At 42.0% G+C, this 21,305-nt stretch overlaps 1 protein-coding gene across 1 annotated transcript in view; it reads left to right on the top strand.

Annotated features, from left to right (window-relative positions):
* The first annotated feature begins 8,518 nt into the window (after positions 1-8,518).
* The window catches only part of LOC126183818 (myosin-binding protein H-like), a 721,358-nt gene continuing 708,571 nt past the window's right edge, over positions 8,519-21,305 (top strand). The window contains exon 1 of the mRNA XM_049926070.1: positions 8,519-8,639. Within this exon, the coding sequence (XP_049782027.1) occupies positions 8,548-8,639 (92 nt within the window). The 5' untranslated portion in view covers positions 8,519-8,547. The remainder of the gene's footprint in view (positions 8,640-21,305) is intronic.

Raw genomic sequence — 21,305 nt, 5'->3', positions numbered from 1 at the left:
TGTCTACCTTTCCAGATGGTTTTGATAATTCTTTAATTGGATCCTACTTTTTGTTGTCCTCCTTCGAGGTTTTCCATTGCTTAGCTTCGCTTCCAACACATGACATCTTAATTAGGCCGTAATTCGTTGTGTTCAGCTCTCATTATCCAAAGACTGATTGATCAGTGTCCTTTCGTCAAAATTTTTGTTATGTTTTCTGTCCGATAATTTTTGCTCTTGGACTTTTGCAGTTATCTGTTGTTGACGTACGTCCATCTTACCTAAAAATATTCTGTTGTTGACGTACGTCCATCTTACCTAAAAATATAATAATTCAACAGAAACGTACGACGTGTGTTTTTTTTTCGTCATTTAGTTCACCCCTTATATCGCTGTATGTTCGAGACATGGTTGCAGGTATCACATACATTCACACAGTTTATTTCCTTTTCTTTTTATTTCTGGTCTGGGTACCCTTCGACCCACTTTGTAGTTTGGTTTCAGACCTCCAGTGTGCTTTTTTTCGATCAAAATGTATTCAGATTATTGCACTTTTACCTTCTCGTTTCCTCTGCTAGAAGGATTCGAGGATTTTCCCTGTAACTTTATGTTGAGTTTTTATCCATTTGAGCTCATGTAGCGATGTGAAAGTTTTGTCGTTGGTACAACAGACTTTGTTCTCTCTTTTGGATGATATGTCCGTGGAATATCTACTTTCGTTTCCTCATGGTACCACACAGTTAATAAATAGTCTAGTGTATACTTACATCACTTTTCTTCTTGTAAACACAATTTTCTTGTAGAGGTTCAAATGGTTCAAATGGCTCTGAGCACTGTGGGACTTAACTTCTGAGGTCATCAGTCCCCTAGAACGTAGAACTACTTAAACCTAACCTAACCTAAGGGCATCACACACATCCATGCGCGAGGCAGGATTCGAACCTGCGACCGTAGCGGTCACGCGGTTCCAGCCTGAAGTGCCTAGAACCGCTCGGCCACCCCGGCCGGCTTGTAGAGGTCTCAGTATATTACTGGTAATTTTTGTTTCTCTCCTTACCATCGCCTCGAACTTCTTTTTCTCTCCCACTCAAGTCCACAAACTGGGCTTTATATATGTTCAACGTTTACTAATGTGATGCTAAACTGTAATTTATCCACAGTTAAATATTTCTTTTCGTTTACTCTCTTTGATAGGTTCTTCACTCGCTGACTAGTGGCTAGTGAAGTAGGTCACACGTTGTTTGGTGATTTTCACAATACTCGTTGAAATGCACGAATTACAATGTAAAGATGTTTTCTTTGCGGAGTACCCTTAGTGATCGTAATTTCATAACGCGTGTAACTCAAAACTGAACATCTACCATTCAGCCTTCCTATGCGACAAAAACGGTGCTAAACGCGAGAATTTCCGGGTAGAACTGTACATCCCTTTGTATAAGCATGGGGCCCGCAAGTCGCGACTCACTGCGCGGAGGTAGGATACCTCATTCCACCGTGCTGTCGACTCTCCGGGGACAGCAAGTTAGAGAAATCGCATTTTTAGAGCTGCTCTTCCCTCGTGTCACACTTTACATACTTACTGGGCACCGGGACTTGGCACGCCGGTCACGCGCGCCATATACGGAGAAACCTCAGAACACCTCGGCGAGTCGCGGAATTTTTACGGATGTCGACCGCTGCTGCCGTGGCCGCGCCGCGTTCGTCGATCCGGTCTGCTCCCCCAGCAGATCTTCACATTCCGTGGGAGTCCCAGCCTTTACCTCCTCTATCGTCTTATTTGTCCTCGGGGCGGTTCTCCAGTTAAATATTTTAGCTCCCCCTAACACGATCACAGCGATTTTGTACAAGGACCAAATGGTTGCCCTTCCTCACATCCTGACAGTATTTTAGAAATCATTTCCCGTTGCATAAATAACTGATAGCCGTTCTTTCTAGTTTGTACACCACTGGCCATTAAAATTGCTACACCACGAAGATGACGTGCAACAGACATGAAATTTAACCGACAGGAAGAAGATGCTGTGATATGCAAACGATGAGCTTTTCAGAGCATTCAGACAAGTTTGGCGTTGGTGGCAACACCTATAACGTGCTGACATGAGGAAAGTTTCCAACCGATTTCTCATACATAAACAGCAGTTTACCGGCGTTGCCTGGTGAAACGTTGGTGAGAAATGCGTACCATCAGGTTTCCGACTGTGATAAAGGTCGGATTGTAGCCTATCGCGATTGCGGTTTATCGTATCGCGACATTGCTGCTCGCGTTGGTCGAGATCCAATGACTGTTAGCAGAATATGGAATCGGTGGGTTCGGGAGGGTAATACGGAACTCCGTGCTGGATCCCAACAGCCTCGTTTCACTAGCAGTCGAGATGACAGGCATCTTATCCGCATGGGTGTAACGGATCGTGCAGCCACGTCTCGATCCCTGAGTCAACAGATGGGGACGTTTGCAAGACAACAACCATCTGCACGAACAGTTCGACGACGTTTGCAGCAGCATGGACTATCAGCTCGGAGACCATGGCTGTGGTTACCCTTGACGATGCATCACAAAAAAAAAGGTTCAAATGGCTCTGAGCACTATGGGACTATACATCTGAGGTCATCAGCCCCTAGAACTTAGAACTACTTAAACCTAACTAACCTAAGGACATCACACACATCCATGCCCGAGGCAGGATTCGAACCTGCGACCGTAGTGATCGCGCGGTTCCAGACTGAAGCGCCTAGAACCGCTCGGCCGCATAGGCCGGCCGCTGCATCACAAACAGGAGCGCCTGCGATGGTGTACTCAACGACGAACCTCGGTGCACGAATGGCAAAACGTCATTTTTTCGGATGAATCCAGGTTATGTTTACAGCATCATGTTGGTCGCATCCGTGTTTGGCGACATCGTGGTGAACGCACATTGGAAGCGTGTATTTGTCATCGCCATGGTGGCGTATCACCCGGTGTGATGGTATGGCACCCCATTGACGGCACTTTGAACAGTGGACATTACATTTCAGATGTGTTACGAACCGTGGCTCTATCCTTCAAAACAATGTTTAAATGTGTGTGAAATCTTATGGGACTTAGCTACTAAGGTTATCAGTCCCTAAGCTTACACACTACTTAACCTCAATTATCCTAAGGACAAACACACACCCATGACCGAGGGAGAACTCGAACCTCCGCCGGGATCAGCCGGCCCTACCTTTCATTCGATCCCTGCGAAACCCTGTATTTTAGCAGGATAATCCACGACCGCATGTTGCAGGTCCTGTACGGGCCTTTCTGGATACAAAAAATGTTCAGCTGCTGCCCTGGACAGCACATTCTCCAAATCTCTCACCAACTGAAAACGTCTTGTCAATGGTGGCCGAGCAACTGGCTTGTCACAATACGCCAGTCACTACTCTTGATGAATTGTGGTATCGTGTTGAAGCTGCATGGGCAGCTGTACCTGTACACGCCAACCATGCTCTGTTTGACTCAATGCCCAGGCGTATCAAGGTCGTTATTACGGCCAGATGTGGTTGTTCTGGGTACTGATTTCTCAGGATCTGTGCACCCAAATTGCGTGAAAATGTAATCACATGTCAGTTCTGGTATAATATATTTGTCCAATGAATACCCATTTATCATCTGCATTTCTTCTGGGTGTAGCAATTTTAATGGCCAGTAGTATATTTGACACTGTAAAAGAGCCACATATGCTGCAGTAGTTTAGATTGAGGTGATATAACTACAGTTTGTGTTCGACAGGCTTGAATGTTCCGTAGAGGAAGCTCTGTACGATTTCTTTTGCCATCCTTGGGATCTGTCTGCAGTGACTCGACATAGACAATGATGTTAAACAATAACATTTATTCCTTTTCTTGAAGTATCTACCGTGGGCGTGACTGAAAAGTAAGTGTCTGGATTGAAAACAATGGGTGCAATATATTAATGAGAGACGTTGCTTGCATCTATCCTTTTTGGAACGCCAACCTTCGACGATACTCTCAAACTTTATGGTAATTTATGTATCTGGATCTCATAGTGTTATCTATAACACAATATTTTCTGTTTAAACAGTCTTGTAAAGGGAAAATAATCTTGTGTGATGATCAGAAAACTGAATTTCAAGTTTTTACATTTTTGAATAAATCAAGGATTGTCGATGTGAAAAAAAGTTGTTTCAAGCGTATACCTTTTTTAGTTTTTAGATATGACATGCTCAATTTTGAAATCGAATACACGTAATTAATAGAGTTTATCCAAATCCTTCCCTGGATTCACAGAGTGTATAACTTTCAGTTTAGAATGTGACTATCGAAACCTGATTGTCCATAAATCTCTCTGAATTCACAGCGTGGATTATAAAAAGAGTTTAAAAAATACTGCTTTGAAAAAACACGTTTTACCGTCGTTAGAGGACACAGGTAGAAATTTCATTGAAATATATACAGATTTTGGACTACAGATATTATGTACATAATACTTCAATCAAATATGTAGTTTAAAAGCATATACTGATGTTCGTGAAGTTGTCTGTCGTTTGCAATACAGCTGATACTGTGGTACAGTTGTAATCTGCAACTAATCAGAATATCACTACAGTACATTACTTACATCACAAGAAAATGTTGGGCCTAGAATGAAACCGATAGCGACTGTTACTGCTATACTTTCTTCCTTTATTTTGATAAGTTCTACTGCCAACAGTGCTATGTTAATGATCTTTTTTTATCGTTTGTTGCTGGGTTATTGTATTTCTTTTCGAAAACGTGTCTGCTTATTGGTTGTGAGGACATATTACTTGTAACAGACTTTGTAAATTACTGAGCGTGCGATGGATGGGGTGCGGTGCACGTAGTTTATTTTTACTTACTTTCGTGTTTTCCACATTGCCTTGGATGCATGGAAACTGATCTCGTATAGCGTCATGATAACATGGAAAACACAAAAAGTTAATAAAAACAAAAATTGTCATTCAAAGATGAAAGATAACTTAGATGAGTCGGAGCATTTGAAAATACCAAAGACTGACAGAGGATACAAATTTAGTATGAAGACAGGACAGATAAACTACATAGCAACACGTAACGTAAATACCATCATGCAGCCAGGGAAACTCAAAATTCTGACAGACGAAATGGATCACAAATTGATTCTGATAACTGGACTTCGAGAAATAAGAAACACTGATCAGGAACCTATAGAATCACAGGGATATGGAAATTACAAGTGAATACAAGGAGCAAGGGTAATGTATCATGGTCCACAATTCGGAACTGGATATGTGGTCAGTCTGAAAATAACTGAATCCGTAACAGAAGTTAAATCACACTCTCCCATGCTATCAGCAATAATTATAAAAGCTCAAATAAAATACACGCAATAATGAATGCCCACGTCCCAACTAATGACAGAAATAATGAGACGACAACAAACATAAATAAAAATCACACCAACATTTTGATTGGAGTTTTTAATACGCAGTGAGGAAGCGAAATCAGATATAGAGACATAATAGGATAATGGCCAGTACAAAGAAGAACAGAGATGACATAAGACTGGTGGAATATTGCGGATGACTTGACCTCAAAGTTAACATGCTTCAAGAAGAGACCAAATAAGCTTAAAACTTGGAAAATCCAGACTGGAAAAAAAGTGAATGGCAACTCGATCATATCTGTATGGATAAAAATTACCACAGACAAATCTGCAGTGTGAAAGTTCTAAGAGGAACAATTACACGATCAGATCATTAGATGATAAAAATTAAATTCACCCCACTGACAAAGAAAAAAATCCCAACCCAAAAAGAAGGGAACCTACGACCATCATAAATTGATGAATAGGAAGGAATATCAAGAACAACCAAGGAATATAAAAATAGCAGATGATATAGTGCTAATAGTTTCCCAACTGAAACAAACAGCTGAACAAGTAGCCCTAATAAATCCAAGCAATAAACGCAAATGGTGGAACTATGAATGTCATAAAAAAGTGCCAGGTAGACACCAAGCCTGGTTAGAGTATCACAGTCATAAAGCACAAGACTCACACTTCAGACTCGCAAAACGAAGTAAGATAACCCAAAAAATAATAAGAAGGGTTAAACGCCACTACCACAAAGCTATACATGTACTTCTAATTACAAATAAATATTGAGAAAACAAACTCAAGGGATTACTACAGATTATTTAGCAAGCAACTACAAAGAAATAATCCTCCAATATTCATGTCAATGGATGAAAATAATAAGTAGACCCACAGCAACAGAAAAAAATACAGAAATTTTAGCAGAAACATTTATAAGTTACTAAATTGCGAAGATTCCCCAGATCTATTGCAATACCCCTATTAAAAAACTAACAGAAAACCTAAATCCACCCACAATGCATGAAGTCTACAAAGCTCTGAAGGAGCCCAAAAACTACAAAGCAAGTGGGGAAGCTATATCATTTGCAGACTGTAGGAAATATGCAGCAGAACCAGTGAAGATATCATTACCCAATGCAGAGTGAAATCTGGAGCAAAAAAGAACTACCAGAACACTGAACTATAGCTACCCATATATTTCATCCACTACATACAAAAGGAGACAAATCAGATCTAGACAAATATAGAGGACTTTCCCCGTTTGGATGTCATATATGAGGTCATGGCAAGAACTGTATATAATCGTTGTAAAGATCGCATTGGACTGGAACTACGAGAATATGAAGAAGGATTTCGGACCTGTAGAAGTTGCCTGGAACAGATAATCACTTTGAAAGTCGAAGTCGATTGCTAAAAATGAAGACAAAAGCAATAAGTCATAAACTTCGTAGCCTTCAAAAAAGCTTATGATTGTATCCATAGATCTTTAATGATGAAAATACTAAGTAATTTCGGACGCCGTCCCAAATTAATAAAAATGATAAACCTAGCTATAGAAAACACCAGATGTAATGTAAAATTCAGAGAAGAAATACCTCAGTCGTTTACGATTAAAAGAGGCTTAAGACAGGGAGGTGATTTATCGCCATCACTTCTGAACTGTGCGCTGGAGTACGTGGCGAGGGGATGGTACAAGGAAAATCCTAAAAACATAAGATATGGATCCAAGAAAGATAAAATAAACTTAAATTTCTTGGGATTCGTTGATGACTTTGCGTTACTAACTCATAACATTCAGGAAAAGAGAAATCAAATAACAGGCCTAGAAAATATAGAACAAATATAGGACTCCACACATCATTCGAGAAGACTGAGATAATAGTAGCAAATTTACTAGTAATCAACTGCCTAACAATAAGTAACAGCAAAGTAAAAATAATGAAACAATTCAAATACCTATGAGAAATATACACACAACTCGGACGAGAAACCTGCATGGCAAGAAAGAACTAATAAAACAATAAAAGCTCAAAAATTAACGTGGTTTACATACAATAAAAATGCGTCTCGCTAAAAACTAAATTGAAACACTACAAGACGGTGGTTCAACCAGGGGTGACATACGAAAGTGAAACTGTTTTCATTGTCACCCAGAAAAACAGAACTGACAAAATACTAAAAGTAGAGAGAAAAATAGTTAGAACATGCTCGGACAGTGCCAAGTGAAGTCGTGCACAGCTAACTGGGATCCTTTACAGGTACTATACAGAAGGTAAGAATATCCTTTTTGGCCACAGTATTAGAACACCAAAAACTAAATTAGCAAAAAAATTACAAGGAAACTTTGGAACATGAAGCAACAAATCGGATGGATAAAGAAAATCAGGGAGGATATGGAAGAGCTAGAATTAACCCTAGACGATTTGCAAAACAAAGCAGAAAATATTAAAGAAATTGGAAAACATAAAAATAAGACCAAACAAAAAACAGACAAACGACATGCAGTAAAAACGATATTTACAAATGAGAAACGACAAAAGAGATCAGTACGAATGAATAGGTACTAGGCAATTCGGAAATAAAACATATTGAATGAGATGACCAGAAAATGACTGACTGAAGTTGTCTAATGAGGTCGTAAGAGCAGAAGGATAGGAAGTTGAAATTTAATTATACCAGCTTCCTTTTTGTGGTGGAGTCAAGCCGAAGAAGTCAATAACTAAAGGTTATGCTTAACTAAAAGCGTTACGTGTCACTGCAGCTAGAACAAAGCGATGACATTCAACAACAAAGAAACTATTTATTTACAGTGAAATTATATGTAAAAAGTTATTATAAAAAGTATGGTGTGGATAAAGAAGAATTAAGGTTTTCTTTTATTGACAGGATATTGTATTATTTCATTTCATTTACAAGTTCAAATGGTTCAAATGGCTCTGAGCACTATGAGACTTAACATCTGAGGTCATCAGTCCCCTAGAACTTAGAACTACTTAAAACCTAACTAACCTAAAGACATTACACACATCCATGCCCGAGGCAGGATTCGAACCTGCGACAGTAGTGGTCGCGAGGTTCCAGACTGAAGCGCCTAGAACCACTCGGCCGCTCCGGCCGGCATTCAACTTGTACTGAAAATGCTATATGTGATTCATGAAGCATGTATTTGTCTGTTTGCAGATGTGCCAGACCCACCTGGTCGGCCTTTGATCATGGGATTCACATCAAGGACTGTCAATCTGTCGTGGGCGCCCCCACCAGACAACCACAACCTGCCGATCACACACTACCTGATTCACATGCGGTAAGTCGCCGTTACCATCGCACTGCTTGCTTTCTTTTCTATTGCTGATTATTTTCTCTTGTTTCTCGAATCACAACAGAGCAGCCCATAGCAAATTGTGAAGGATATCTGAAAAAAAACTGCCATATTGTTACAGGAAACAGTAATGGTCAAAAAATAATTAAAAGCCCTGTAGACACATGTCCGGAAGCAAATACTTGTGTCGAGAACGTTCAGTACTCAATAATTGTGAGACTCCCCTTGCCCAACTTAATTGAGAATATCACGTCTTATTTTTGGCGGTGATAAATCGTTGATTAATTAATAACATTTAGTTACTGGTGGGTAAAGTTCAGAAAGTACGACGGACTAAGATGCAACTATTGATTTATTACTAACTTTGCGTAGTACAGTTATGAAATTAAGTAAGGTAAAATCATGCCACGAGATTCTAACAGCAACTTGGGTGCAGAAGTCTTTCTTTCTGGGACTACATTCCCTACATTCGCAAGAACTTTAAACATTATTCGCACACAGGGCCGAACAAATATTACGGCAGTATCATATGTACATGAAATTTTCACTCTGCAGCAGAGAGTGCGCTGATATGAAACTTCTTACACATCAAACTATGTGCTAGGCCGAGACCCGAAATCTGGTTCTTCCCCTTTCTCGAGCATTTGCTGTACCAACTGAGCTACTCATAACCCGTATTCACAGCTCTACTTCGGCCAGTACCTCGTCTCTTGCCTTCCAAACTTCACAGAAGTTCTCCTGCGAAACTTGCAGGACTAGCACTTCTGGAAGAAAGGATATTGCGGAGACACGGCTTAGCCACAGCTTGGGGGATGTTTCCAGAAAGGTCGAGCTCGGGGCCTTTGCCTTTCTGGGGCAAGGGTTCTACCAACTGAGCTACCTAAGCACGACTCGTCACTCTTCCTCGCAGATCTGCTTCCTCCAGTACCTCGTCTCCTTCCTTTAACTCACTTGGTGCAGCAGCAGCGAAAGTCCCGAGTTCGAGTCTCAGACATTCGACTCTAGCGGCCGCACGAAGCGGACGTGCGGTATTTCCGCTTGCGAGGCGTGTGAGCGAGATTTTGTTTACATTTCGGAGTTTATCTGCGCGGGTGCCAGTCTCTATCTATCATGGCGAATAAATATAGGAATTCTACGTTACGATTCAGCTTCTGTAAAAAATACGCAAGATCGGATGCTTTGGAAGTGGAATGCTTCCTCTGCGGAAATGTTAAGATCCTGGCAACGGAACTTCTAGGAATAAACCTTTCCATAGTTAGTACCACTGTATCTGTTAAAAGGTGATTAACAACTCTGCGAGTGAGAGGATTCTGCTGACGACAAAACCCGGCCTCCGCTTTTGCATTCGGACGAGAAAGTCGGTGTGGTCACGGTGGAACATGTGGGTGTGGGGATCCAGACCGGATGGGTGTTCGAGCTGCCTTTTGAGCTCCCGTCCGATGACGTAGTGGCCTTCCGGCCATACAGAACATACATGGGCACACGACGGAACGATGGTCACAATTAAAGGACATTCTTAACGGGGTACATCAAGTCACTATTGCTCTCAAGAGCCATGTACCATCGTATCTGACCAAAAGCCATTATCTGCCGGGAGCTGCCGATTTACGATGGTCAGCCACGGACCTGTTCTGGATTTGGATGAGAAGGTAACCTCCGGCGAGTTGTACGCATCGACAGATTACTTAACTGCCTACTGTCAGACAAGCACCGTCACCGGCGATGGCAGTGCTACCGGTCGCTTATGCGACGGTCCTCTCTGTACCGCCTGAAGATCGGCGGGAAGCGGACACGTTAGCGAGTCGGGACGGCCTTACCCAGGAAAACTCGGAGGAATGGGTGGCGGCGACGGGTGACGTACCTCATTCGATCGTTCCTCCGGCATCAGTTTAGTCTTTGGGTGATCATGCGACAGGTACTGCAACAGGAATCGATTGCCTTATTGTTCCGACGAAGGCTATTTTGGCGGACAGGCGTGACTCCCTCTCATCCCCTGAAACGGAGGAGTGGTCACTCAAATAGCGTTCCCCAAAAAGAGCAAGAAGTAGCGCCGTACGACGTCTGCACGGGATGTTTCCGAGTGCCCTGACGATGATGTGGCTGAACACCCGAACGACGCCTAGGCATCTTCGCAACTGATTGAGGCCATTAGACAACATCGGAACCCCACCTGTCGGTGCCTCCATCAGCGTAGGCATGTGATGCCCATCTGGAAGGCTCAAATTCGGCCGGCATAACAGACAAGGCTGCTGTTTTGGTGCCAGCGGAGAGTGAAGACATGTAAACCGAAGCGCCACTTGTTGCTCCTGCATCGGGGGATGGCATTAAGGAAACTCCGGACCGCGTGGAGGGTTCGCCGGTGCCCGAGGCGAAGAACTGATGCTTGATGACGGTGAAGGGAGCTTGGCGGATGGGTGCCTCCACCAGACTGATCCCGCATCGATGCCGACTAATCCTGGCACACACTGCTAGGATGGGAATCAGTGTCATGCCTGCCGAAATGCAAAGATGAATACTGACGATGTACGTTCACCATTCGAGAAACGTCTTCTAAAGGAGACGATTTGGGCGTATGATATAGGCATTTCATTGATGCAGGAGGTTCACTTCGCTGCGCAACCGCACTTCGCTAGATACCGGTGCTATGCATCTCCTGGGGATCATAATGGCGCCGGGGTAGCCTCTCACAACCGTGATGGGTTCTCTATCGATAACGTCCAGTATATTCTCTCTGCCAGAGGAATGGCTTTCACGACGTTGGAAACAAGCATAATTAACATTTACACTGTGCCGGATTCTTGACGTCACGAACATATCGTCCTTGGTGAGGATTTCAATAGTGTTCTCAGCCAGAAGGATTAGTGGCGACAACCCAACATCTACCAGCACTTTGTCATTCGAGCATTTGCGCTTCGTGACATATGGGAGGTGCTCCACGGAGATGCCCAAATGAAATAATTTGGCTAAAAGACTGGATCACATTTATACATCTATGAGCCTTCCCGTTGCTGTAAAAGATGTGAAACGTTGGGTTGGTTATCGAGGTTTCCCGATTACAGCGCCTACATCTGTAAGGTTCTCCCACGCTGGGAAGTGTGGAGCAGTCGAACCCCATGGAAGATCAGTGTTCAAAATCTCCAAGATCTTGACTGTCGGCAACAAATAGTTGTGACAGGCATGTGAAAGGCGAACAGGATTGTTTACGGCGATGCTTCATTGGTGGCTCGATGTGCCACACTGGCGATCCGACGCACATTAATCAGATACAGAAGGGAGATAGCAGCATAGAACCAAATTCTACTTTGCAGCACTTAGCTACTTGGATGACTGCCCACCAGGACAGATTCAGGGAGTATTGCTGCGTGTATGTCACCAGGACGTGATATTGAATGAGAGTTCCTCTTTATACTAGGCTGTGCAAGAATGGAAACGACGACGTCAGCACTTCGTCACGGAGTTAATCACCTGCCGGCCACAAAGGGTAGCACGCCAGGCAGAAATTGTCAATGCATTTCTGAAGCACTATCAAAACTCCATCGGGAGGATGATAGCTCCATCGAGGAACCTCGATCCTACCGGCATACATGTCTCCTGTGCCCTTGTATGTGTGGATGCGGGTGCTATGATAGAAGATTTGAGCAGCGACGAAGTCTGTGAAGCAATCGCCATGGGTGCTATGTACAGATTGTCGGGAATCTATCGGCTATCTGCTGAATTCTTTGGAGCCTTACGAGTCGAAATGGCCCCGAGATGGACAAAAATGGACAACTATCTGTTGTTACAGCCAGACATGTCGATTCTACCAGCATTTATGGAAGGTATACCGGTGCGAGTATATAAGATGTCGCTTGGGGTACCGCCTCATCACCCTGCTTAACGCTGACTATAAGATTTTCGCCCGGCTCGTGTCTCTGCATTGTCGCTTGCACCTTAGTAGAAACTTTTCCCAAAAAAAAACGAGTCTGGGTGGTGCGGCGAACGTCGAAACGGCCAGTAGAGACTGTCGAGATGTGACAGTAGTGGCCAAGGAGTGTCAGTTTAAAGCGGCAGTTGTGGCGGTTCATTTTGATAGCGCTTTCGACAGGTTGCGCAGTGAGTCCCTACATACGATTACGGCAAATATGCGATTTCTTGTCTGCATCATTGGGATGTATTCACGAAGGAGCACAGTCTTCGGTTCTGGTCGATGGACGGGTCACAGAATCAGTCCCCATTCGCCAGTCGCTCCGACAGGGTTGCCGCTATTTTGTTATGTTAGCGGTAGCTCTGGAAATGCTCATTGGGTGGCTGACGAACGCACTATCAGGGGTCGAACTAAGGTGTTACACTTCCAGATGTCGGGCATACGTAGATGACCTCTTGCTACTTGATCTGTGCAAGGGAGGAGGTCGCAAGAGTCCTTTCAGAGTGTGGAGCGGTGACGGGTAGTGTAATTATGGAAAAATGGCGGCAATGCAGAAGGGGTGAGTCCTGACGCTGGAAGAACTGGCACCGCTTCCATGCGTTCAACAATTTCGCGACTCGGCATTGATTTCACCCCATCCGTGTACCAATCCACGGCGGTCAGCTACCGCCGTATCCTGCGGCTAATGCATGGACGATCTATCGACATTTCTTACTCTAGCTCGACCGATAGCAACGTGTAACATATCTGAACACATAAGTGGCTTCTCGGATGATCCATATTGCGTAGGTGCTGCCGCGGCCTACTGTGATCGGCCGGCGTCTACAGGCGGGCCTGGGATACTTTCTGACTGTTGGATCGCCCATAAAACTGAAGTACGAAACTCTTGCCCTCGTTCCAAGAGAAGAAGTGCTCCGACTCTGGAACGTTCGCAGCAGTGTGGATGCGCTCTTCATGACTGCCATGTTCAAGCAGTGACGCGGCAGGGGTGAATCTTTTACGTACCACATACTGGACCTTCTTGCCCTCGAATCTCTCATTCCCCTGATGGCGGTGCGTAACATTCCGCCGTCATTTATGCATGTGTCTTTCTTTATCGTGGCACTTAGCTACGTCCGCGAACGCTACCGCCCTTTCCGAAGGGTTTTTATGGATTTTTGTTGCGAGGTATACACTGTCACGTTGTTGAACTCAAATGTCCCAGGTTGCGGTGCACTGCGATGTACACCGGAGGTTCCTCCCATAATCGGTAGAGGCCACGCGTTACTACATAGCCTCTGAAAAGTTCAACACCATTCAAACGGTTCACGATAGTGGACTGCGGGACACGCTGCTCTGCTCTGCATACCAGAATCTGGACAACGACGGTCACCACCTCAGTTGTGAAGCAACTGAGGTTGTCTTCCTCCTAGCACGCCAAATAATAGCTAGCTATTATCTCCGTGTACCGCCGCATGTCACTACACCTGAGTCCTTAATTCACCCAGACGTAAAGTACTTTCCTACAACTAAGTCACGGGCTGTCATTTCGATCAAAGGGCGAACGATTAAGTATCTTTACGGCGATGATGACAAATGGCGTCTCTATTACCGAAATTTTCTACAAAATACTTATGACGATATACAAAGATGGTCCCAGTATTAGAAAACTTTCGCGAAGTTGGGGTGAGTCAGGTGCATATGGAGCGCTCATTTTTTCGTTTATTTTCCCATTCCCGCAGATAGTTTGGCACCTGGACGGCGCCGACCCTCTCTGTCCTTCATATTTTCAATTACTGGTCGGTTTTTTGAGGGGCACAGTGTTTATTTCCTCCCTGCATCGCCAACGATAGTGCTGATGGTGATGGGGACACAGTGGCCAAGCATCTTGTGTCTGACTGACCACTGCCCACTCTGCCCCCACGTGCTGATGCCACGACGGAGGGGTATCAGTTGGTTCTCCTCCATTTCTCAGCTATTTGTTATCCTCATATTCATCCTCCTCGCCTATAGTGATGCGATTCCAACGCACTTTTGACAGCAGGTGCAATACATAAATGTTTGTCTTAATAAAGTTATACTTTCCTTTTCATTGTTTTGGTCCTCCATGGCAAAAAAATAATTAAAAAAAGAAGAAAAAAGTCGCTCCGTACAGACGTGGTGAAATGTAGACACAAAGTCCCGAGTTTGAGTTCACACATTTCCTTACTTTTTAAACTGCATTTCGGTTGCTGTTGAAGTTATCAGTCCGATGTAACCTCAAAAGAAAAAAAAAAAAATTAAAGTGTTAGTAGATTACTTACACGTGAAACGCAAAGGTCTCGAGTTCGAGTCTTGGACTAACATACAGTTTTGATTAGCCAGGAAATTTCAACAGCATATCTGATTGTTGTAGGTAGAGTGGTTTAACCACGTGTTTCCACAACTCACAGATGTTATATTTATTCTCCTAAAGATAGAGGCGCAGCAGTGGTAACCTCATGAAATGTAGGCTCTCTTCTTGCTGACATTCTTTGCTCGTTTCTTATTGGTTGTGTTTATCTCTGTAGCTTGTCTGCCGCGTCCCGGCATAGTTTCTGTGCACCAGTTCTTTTTCTTTCGGCTTCGGTGTTACCTGCGTGTCGCAGTGAATATGTTAACGACAATGCTAACACCACCCCACACATTTGACTCCAAATTTGTATGTCGCATTCCAGAAGAGTTTCCCCTACACCAATTTTTTTTTTTTTTCGTTTGGCTTCGGTTTCATCAGCATGGTGCAGTCAGGGCAATATGGGTTTAGTTAGCTTCAGACTTCATAGCAGAGATGAGAGTGAGGAAATGTCCTTGGTTGGGATGGGTGTTCGATTACAACAGGTTGGTAATTTTCTTGGAATTTGCAGGATTTATCTGCTGAAGTAGCAAAATATTACAATAAGTCAGTTCGTTTATTGTTATATCAACGCATTTGTTTATAGAGTGTCAGACCAGAACCCCTTAACAGAATGTCTGATGCTTTCAATAGTCACTAGGAAGGGCCTTTATTAGAGGCGAGTGCTTTCATTGCCACTCAGCCTGATAACTGGTTTCAACAGTCACAAGGAAGGACGTTTATCAAAGACGAATGCTTTTACTGTCACTCGGTCTGCTGGCTACTAACCACATGGCCTAAACCGTAAGCCATGAATACTTTGAAATAATTCACTATCAGTTAGAGGCCACTTGTCCTACAGCAAAAGAGACAAGTATCAATCAGTAAGTTCTTCCTGCTATTCACTGAAATTCTTCTAATTTAATTCTTTGAGATAGAGACAGATAGTCTCTGTTCAGTGTTATTCCAATGAATGCTGAAAATTGTTACTAAGCTTATAGTTGCCGTGTGTCCACCATGGTCCACCATCGTCCTCTCACAGTTGGAGTGTCTATTGCTGTGGAGCAATACTGCACTCGGCTGCTTGGATTACTCGCCGAATCTCCTTCCACTCCACTACTGTCATCCCCGCTGTCAGTGCACTCTAATCTGCCCCTCACTAAGCTTTTATTTCGGTCTACAACGATCCTGTGTGTACACGGCCCGCTGCGATATCTGTCTGGCCTATTCTCTCGGAAGCTTTCCTCGACATACCCGTTTGACCAGCCTCGGAGAAGCAAACACTGTCCAGCAGCTTTGAGGCACGTTATCTGCCCCATATGTCCTGTTTAATTTCCCTGTGCGAGTGAAAAAACCACGCACTTCTTCCGTTATGATCTGACATGTAATTAAAATTATTGACATTTTATGATCTGACATACAATTAAAATTAGTAACTTTTCTATGCTTTTGACATCTCCCCGCAAAGTCACATTAATGTGCATTATTCAAAGTGCCGTTTAAATTTTCTTTTTACATCAATTGTCCGTTCTACTATACCTAAAAGAAAACATATTACCGTAGTTACAAAGTCTTTGCATCCATTTGATCTTGTTCTATATCTGAAAGGAAACATCTTATTGTAATTAAAAAGTTTTTACATCCATTTGACCTTATACTGCACTTGAAAGAAAACATCTTAAAATCTATTTGTAACTACCACTTGGTCATTTTGTTTCTCGGGTTTCTTTCATATACGACCGTTTCCTCCACTGTCTGTACTGCTCGTAAGGATATTCTGTTTATTTCAGGTGCTTGAACTACTATGGTCTTGAGAGAAATACATTGGCAGCGGTTCCCATTTCTAGGTTCCGCAAAAAAATTCTTGTGTAATTATTTGCAACAACTGTATTTTGCAAAGCATAAAGAATGTAGTAATACAAGTAATTAAACTTATGGTCATATATGTGCCAGTGGAATAAATCTGCACCTTCTTTTCTCTTTTTAATTTCAGTTGTTTTTTAACTATGAATTTATCAGTGTCTTCTATTCGTTTACCCGCTGCTAGTATGTCATCTAAGTTGGATGTGATATGCTTTAAAGGCAGTTCAGATTGTATTTCTGAGCTACTGATTTTTATTTCCACTTCGTTACAAAAATCTAAGTTCATATGCACATCTGATATTACTTCTCTCCTGGTATAGTTTGTCTGTATCACGTTGTCTGATCGTGTACGTACGTATGATCCACGTCCTTTACAGTTTTTCTAAAATTTGAATATTTCTGTTTCATTTAATTTAATATCCTTTGCTGGATACGTGCTGCACAAAACAGTTACTGGGTATGCGCTCTTTCAAAAATTTCACCACACTACCCTCCTGGTTGTACAGTGAACTAAACACATGTGTTTGTTAAATATCCTTCTTTGATTGTCCATTTCTTTACAATTTAATTGATCAAGTGGTCACTTAGTGCAGTTTCTTAGTGCCATCTACCAGCAAATATTCCTTCTCTGGTTCTATGTAAGCGTTTGGTTCTGTACCAGAACTTTACTTAACTGGAACCGGTGACATTTTATAGATATTAAAATCCTTGTTTTCTGCTAGCTGAGTACTATACAAATAGCCCAATATCCCATTATTTACAAATAAATCTAGATCCATAATTTTCAATAATTTATACCCATATTCTTCTACTAGAAGTATAGGAAATTTTAATTCTCTTAATTCATTTTGAATTAACATTTCATATTTAACAATCTGTACTGGATTTACAATTTGAGGAGCAAGAATGACCTTTTCAGCGTGAATTATCGCACTTACTAATTGCTCGTATTCCATACTTACTTCATTACATAAATCTGCAATTGCAAAAGTTTTTCATTGGTCGTCATGAATGCGACAATCCTGTTGAGCCCATGGTCTGAACTACTCAGAAAATATGTAATAAATTGGTCTAACATATTCATTCCATTTTTGAGTAATTGCCCATTGGCCGCGATGAATCTATGGTTTTGTGCAAATCTGACAATGTGGCTCGGACTACAGCCAGTTGTTGTTTGGACAATTTCAGCAGCTGTTCTCATCTTGACACCATTCTACAGCTCTGCGTTTTGTCATAAGTAGCGTCTGTCTCGTCTAAGGTTCCGAATCAAATTTGACTGATTTCCACTACAAAGTTAAGAATACGTCTTTTCTTGTTTCTTTATTAGCGTTGTTAATTGATTTATGATGGATTTGGTCTCCTGCAATGGTTCTAAATTGTACGTAAGCTCGTTAACTGGCATACTACATTCTACTTGGCTAATGTTTAGTTGATCCCGTCCCTGTTTACATTGTTGGAACATTTTTAATCCTGTGCTTCTTACACTTTGAAATTTTTCATCTAGTGCCCTCAAATTCACATAGGTTACCAATTTCCATGTCGTACTGGTTATCTTGATGTCGCCTTTACGGTGCTAGTATGTCCCAGGTGATATCTATATCGCGTAAATCTCAAGATACCTGCCATCTTTCCGTACCTGTGATAATTATAGGTTCACCATCTGCTGATCGTAATCAGAAGCCAGGTTATTGCGCTGGATGGCATCATGATGGGTCTGTAAGCGACATCCTAATCTTACATTTCTAACTTCATCTTAATTATAAGGTTCCAATATATTAAAATTTACTTTTCAGTCTTGTCTCCTATTTGTCTTTATTACTATATTTTTGGTCTCTTTTATTTTATCTCTCACTACTCAATGCGCTTCTTGCATCCTAACTTTGAACTGATATAAATAATCCTCATAATCACTTCCTTTTGTAATATTCTCTGTAAATTCACTGTTCTTCTAAAAATTAATTGAAAAGAAGTATATCCTGTGCTGCTACGTCGTTTACTATCGAAAATAAAAGTGCTATAGGGCACGCTCTTGTCCCAGTTCTTATGATCCTCATTTATGAAATGCCTCAAATACGCCATCAGCGTCCGATGTGTGCTTTTAAATGCTCCATTTGTCTGCAAGTGGATTGCGGTTGTCCGTGTCTTCTTTTTTCTCAATAATCTGCGTACTCTTCTAAACACTTCATTTAGAAAATTTGAGCCTTGATGTGTCAATACTATTGAAGGAATACCATACTTTAATACAATTTCTTCAATGAATTTACCTGCTACTGTGTCTGCGTCTTGCTTCTCTATCGGAACTGCTACGGTAAACTTGCACATACCATCCTGAAAAGTGAAAATACATGTCTTGTCTTCTGCGGTTGTATTTATTGGACTGGCTATATCCGTATGACATTTGTCAAACATGGTTTCTGCCATGTCCATAATAACTAATTTTATCTTGGTCTTACTTTGAGTGAGTTTACTTCATTGACATTTATCGCACTGTTTAATGGTTTCCTCGATGTCCCTTTATATTCCCTTCCATGAACTATATTTATTTAGATCGTCCATGTTCCTATGAATCCCTTAATGTCCCCCCAATGAATTTTCATGTACTTCCTTCATAATTTCGGCTTTCTGTTCCTCACTTAGCTCTAACATCTCTTCCTCAAACTCAGTAACCTCGGTTATTCTTCTAACTGGCTCCATGTTTCCGATCACCTGAGCTTATTCATCACTTTCTCACATTCTCCGTAATTCATTTGCACTGGTATTCAGTATTCCTGGATTGTTAATCTTGTACGAACATTATTATAATTTCAATTTCCATTTTAATAAACGCGATGATGGTCCTTTCGCATTAAAAATAAATAAAAAAAGTAAAAAAAGCCACGTTAGTGGCTTGTAGGCTGTTACTGTATTGAATTTCCTTCTGTACACGTGTGGTCTAAACTAAAGTTCCATAAAAATTCACGTGTCTGGCTGCAACTTCAGCCTGCGTTCCGTTACTCTGTCAAATATCTCGCTTAATTTCTCATTATGTTCTCTTGAAGAACTTCTGTAACAGATAATATGGTTCAAACATACTAAACATTTTTCTCCCTGTAATCCTGACAATGCGACTTTAATTGATCTCTGAAATCTACTATGTGCTCCTTTCAGATCCATAGGTATAGTCTTGTGCTCATACTGCTGATAATTAGCACAACATGCTGTTTTCTCCCTGTCCTGATGTTCCATCAACTTCTGCCGATAGCCACTGGCTAAATGCAGTGTGGAAAAGTACTTAGATTTTCCTATCTCATCGAGAATTACCGATATGTCTCCTTTACCTTACGATAGTCATTCACCAACCTGTATTTTAGTTTTCTATTGGCATCGACGTTTCTGAGAGCTGATAATACTGGCGTATTCCATGGTCTTTGTCTTTCTACAATAATATCGTCCGCTAACATTTTTTCTGCACGTTTACGTAATATCTTCTTTCGGGATTCTGGTATCTGATACGGACTGACATTTACAATCTTGCCTGTGTTCTCGTACGATTTCGAAAGTGTACGTTTTACTGTCTTTGTAAATGACAATCTGTCACCTTTTAAATGAAACACATCATAATATTCACTTCACAACTTTTTACTTAATATTTCTCTTTCTCATATAAGTTCTCCGTACCTGAGGCGTCTCTGCCTGCGCTATACAATTCCTGTCATCCGATGCCGGATCCAACGTTTCTGTTACCCTCTTCACTGTTGCTCCAACGTATACGGGCTTTGTAATTAAGAACACGGAAATCGCATCACACACTATCTCACTAGCGTTCGTCATACTAATACGCATTTACCCTGAGTATTTTGTATTCGAGCTTCTGAAATCTGTACACCCAATGGCACTTCTTGTTTTGTCACTATTATATTTTTGCCTCCCAGAACCATCTTCTGTCTTCTGTCTTTTCAGTCCGATCCTCATGATGTGTTCTTCTCTGGGTCCTGTCGTTTCCTTCGATTCATGGCTTTTCCTTCCTTTTACCGGTGTCGTATCGCATCGTTCCCCCTCACAGAACTCGTTTATCCTGTTCTCATTTTTAGTATCTCCTTGTAGTGATCCCTTTTGCATCTTACAGTTTCGAGGTTCCTACGCCCTTGCAGTACTTCCTTTTGTGGTACTGTCAATATCGAAATGTCATACCGGTTCTCTGTTATTTGTCTCCAGTTATAATCAGTGATGGCTCCCCGGTGTTGTAATAAATGTCTACCTAATAGACCACTATATGGGACATCTGTCCCATTTTATAACACATGGATTGTATGTTTGCCTAACACCTTTCCCGCTATACTTAAATTCATTTTTGCTGTACCCATCGTATTCTCGTCTACATCTACATCTACATACATACTCCGCAGTCCACCATACGGTGCGTGGCGGAGGGTACCCCGCACCACAACTAGAACCTTCTTTCCCAGTTCCACTCCCAAACAGAACGAGGAAAAAATGACTGCCTATACGCCTCTGTACGAGCCCTAATCTCTCTCATCTTATCTTTGTGGTATTTCCGCTAAATGTAAGTTGGCGG

This window comes from Schistocerca cancellata, chromosome 4 (genome assembly GCF_023864275.1).
Source record: "Schistocerca cancellata isolate TAMUIC-IGC-003103 chromosome 4, iqSchCanc2.1, whole genome shotgun sequence".
Lineage (NCBI taxonomy): Eukaryota > Metazoa > Arthropoda > Insecta > Orthoptera > Acrididae > Schistocerca > Schistocerca cancellata.
Note: the sequence above shows the minus strand (reverse complement) of the source record. Positions and strands in the feature narration are given on the sequence as shown.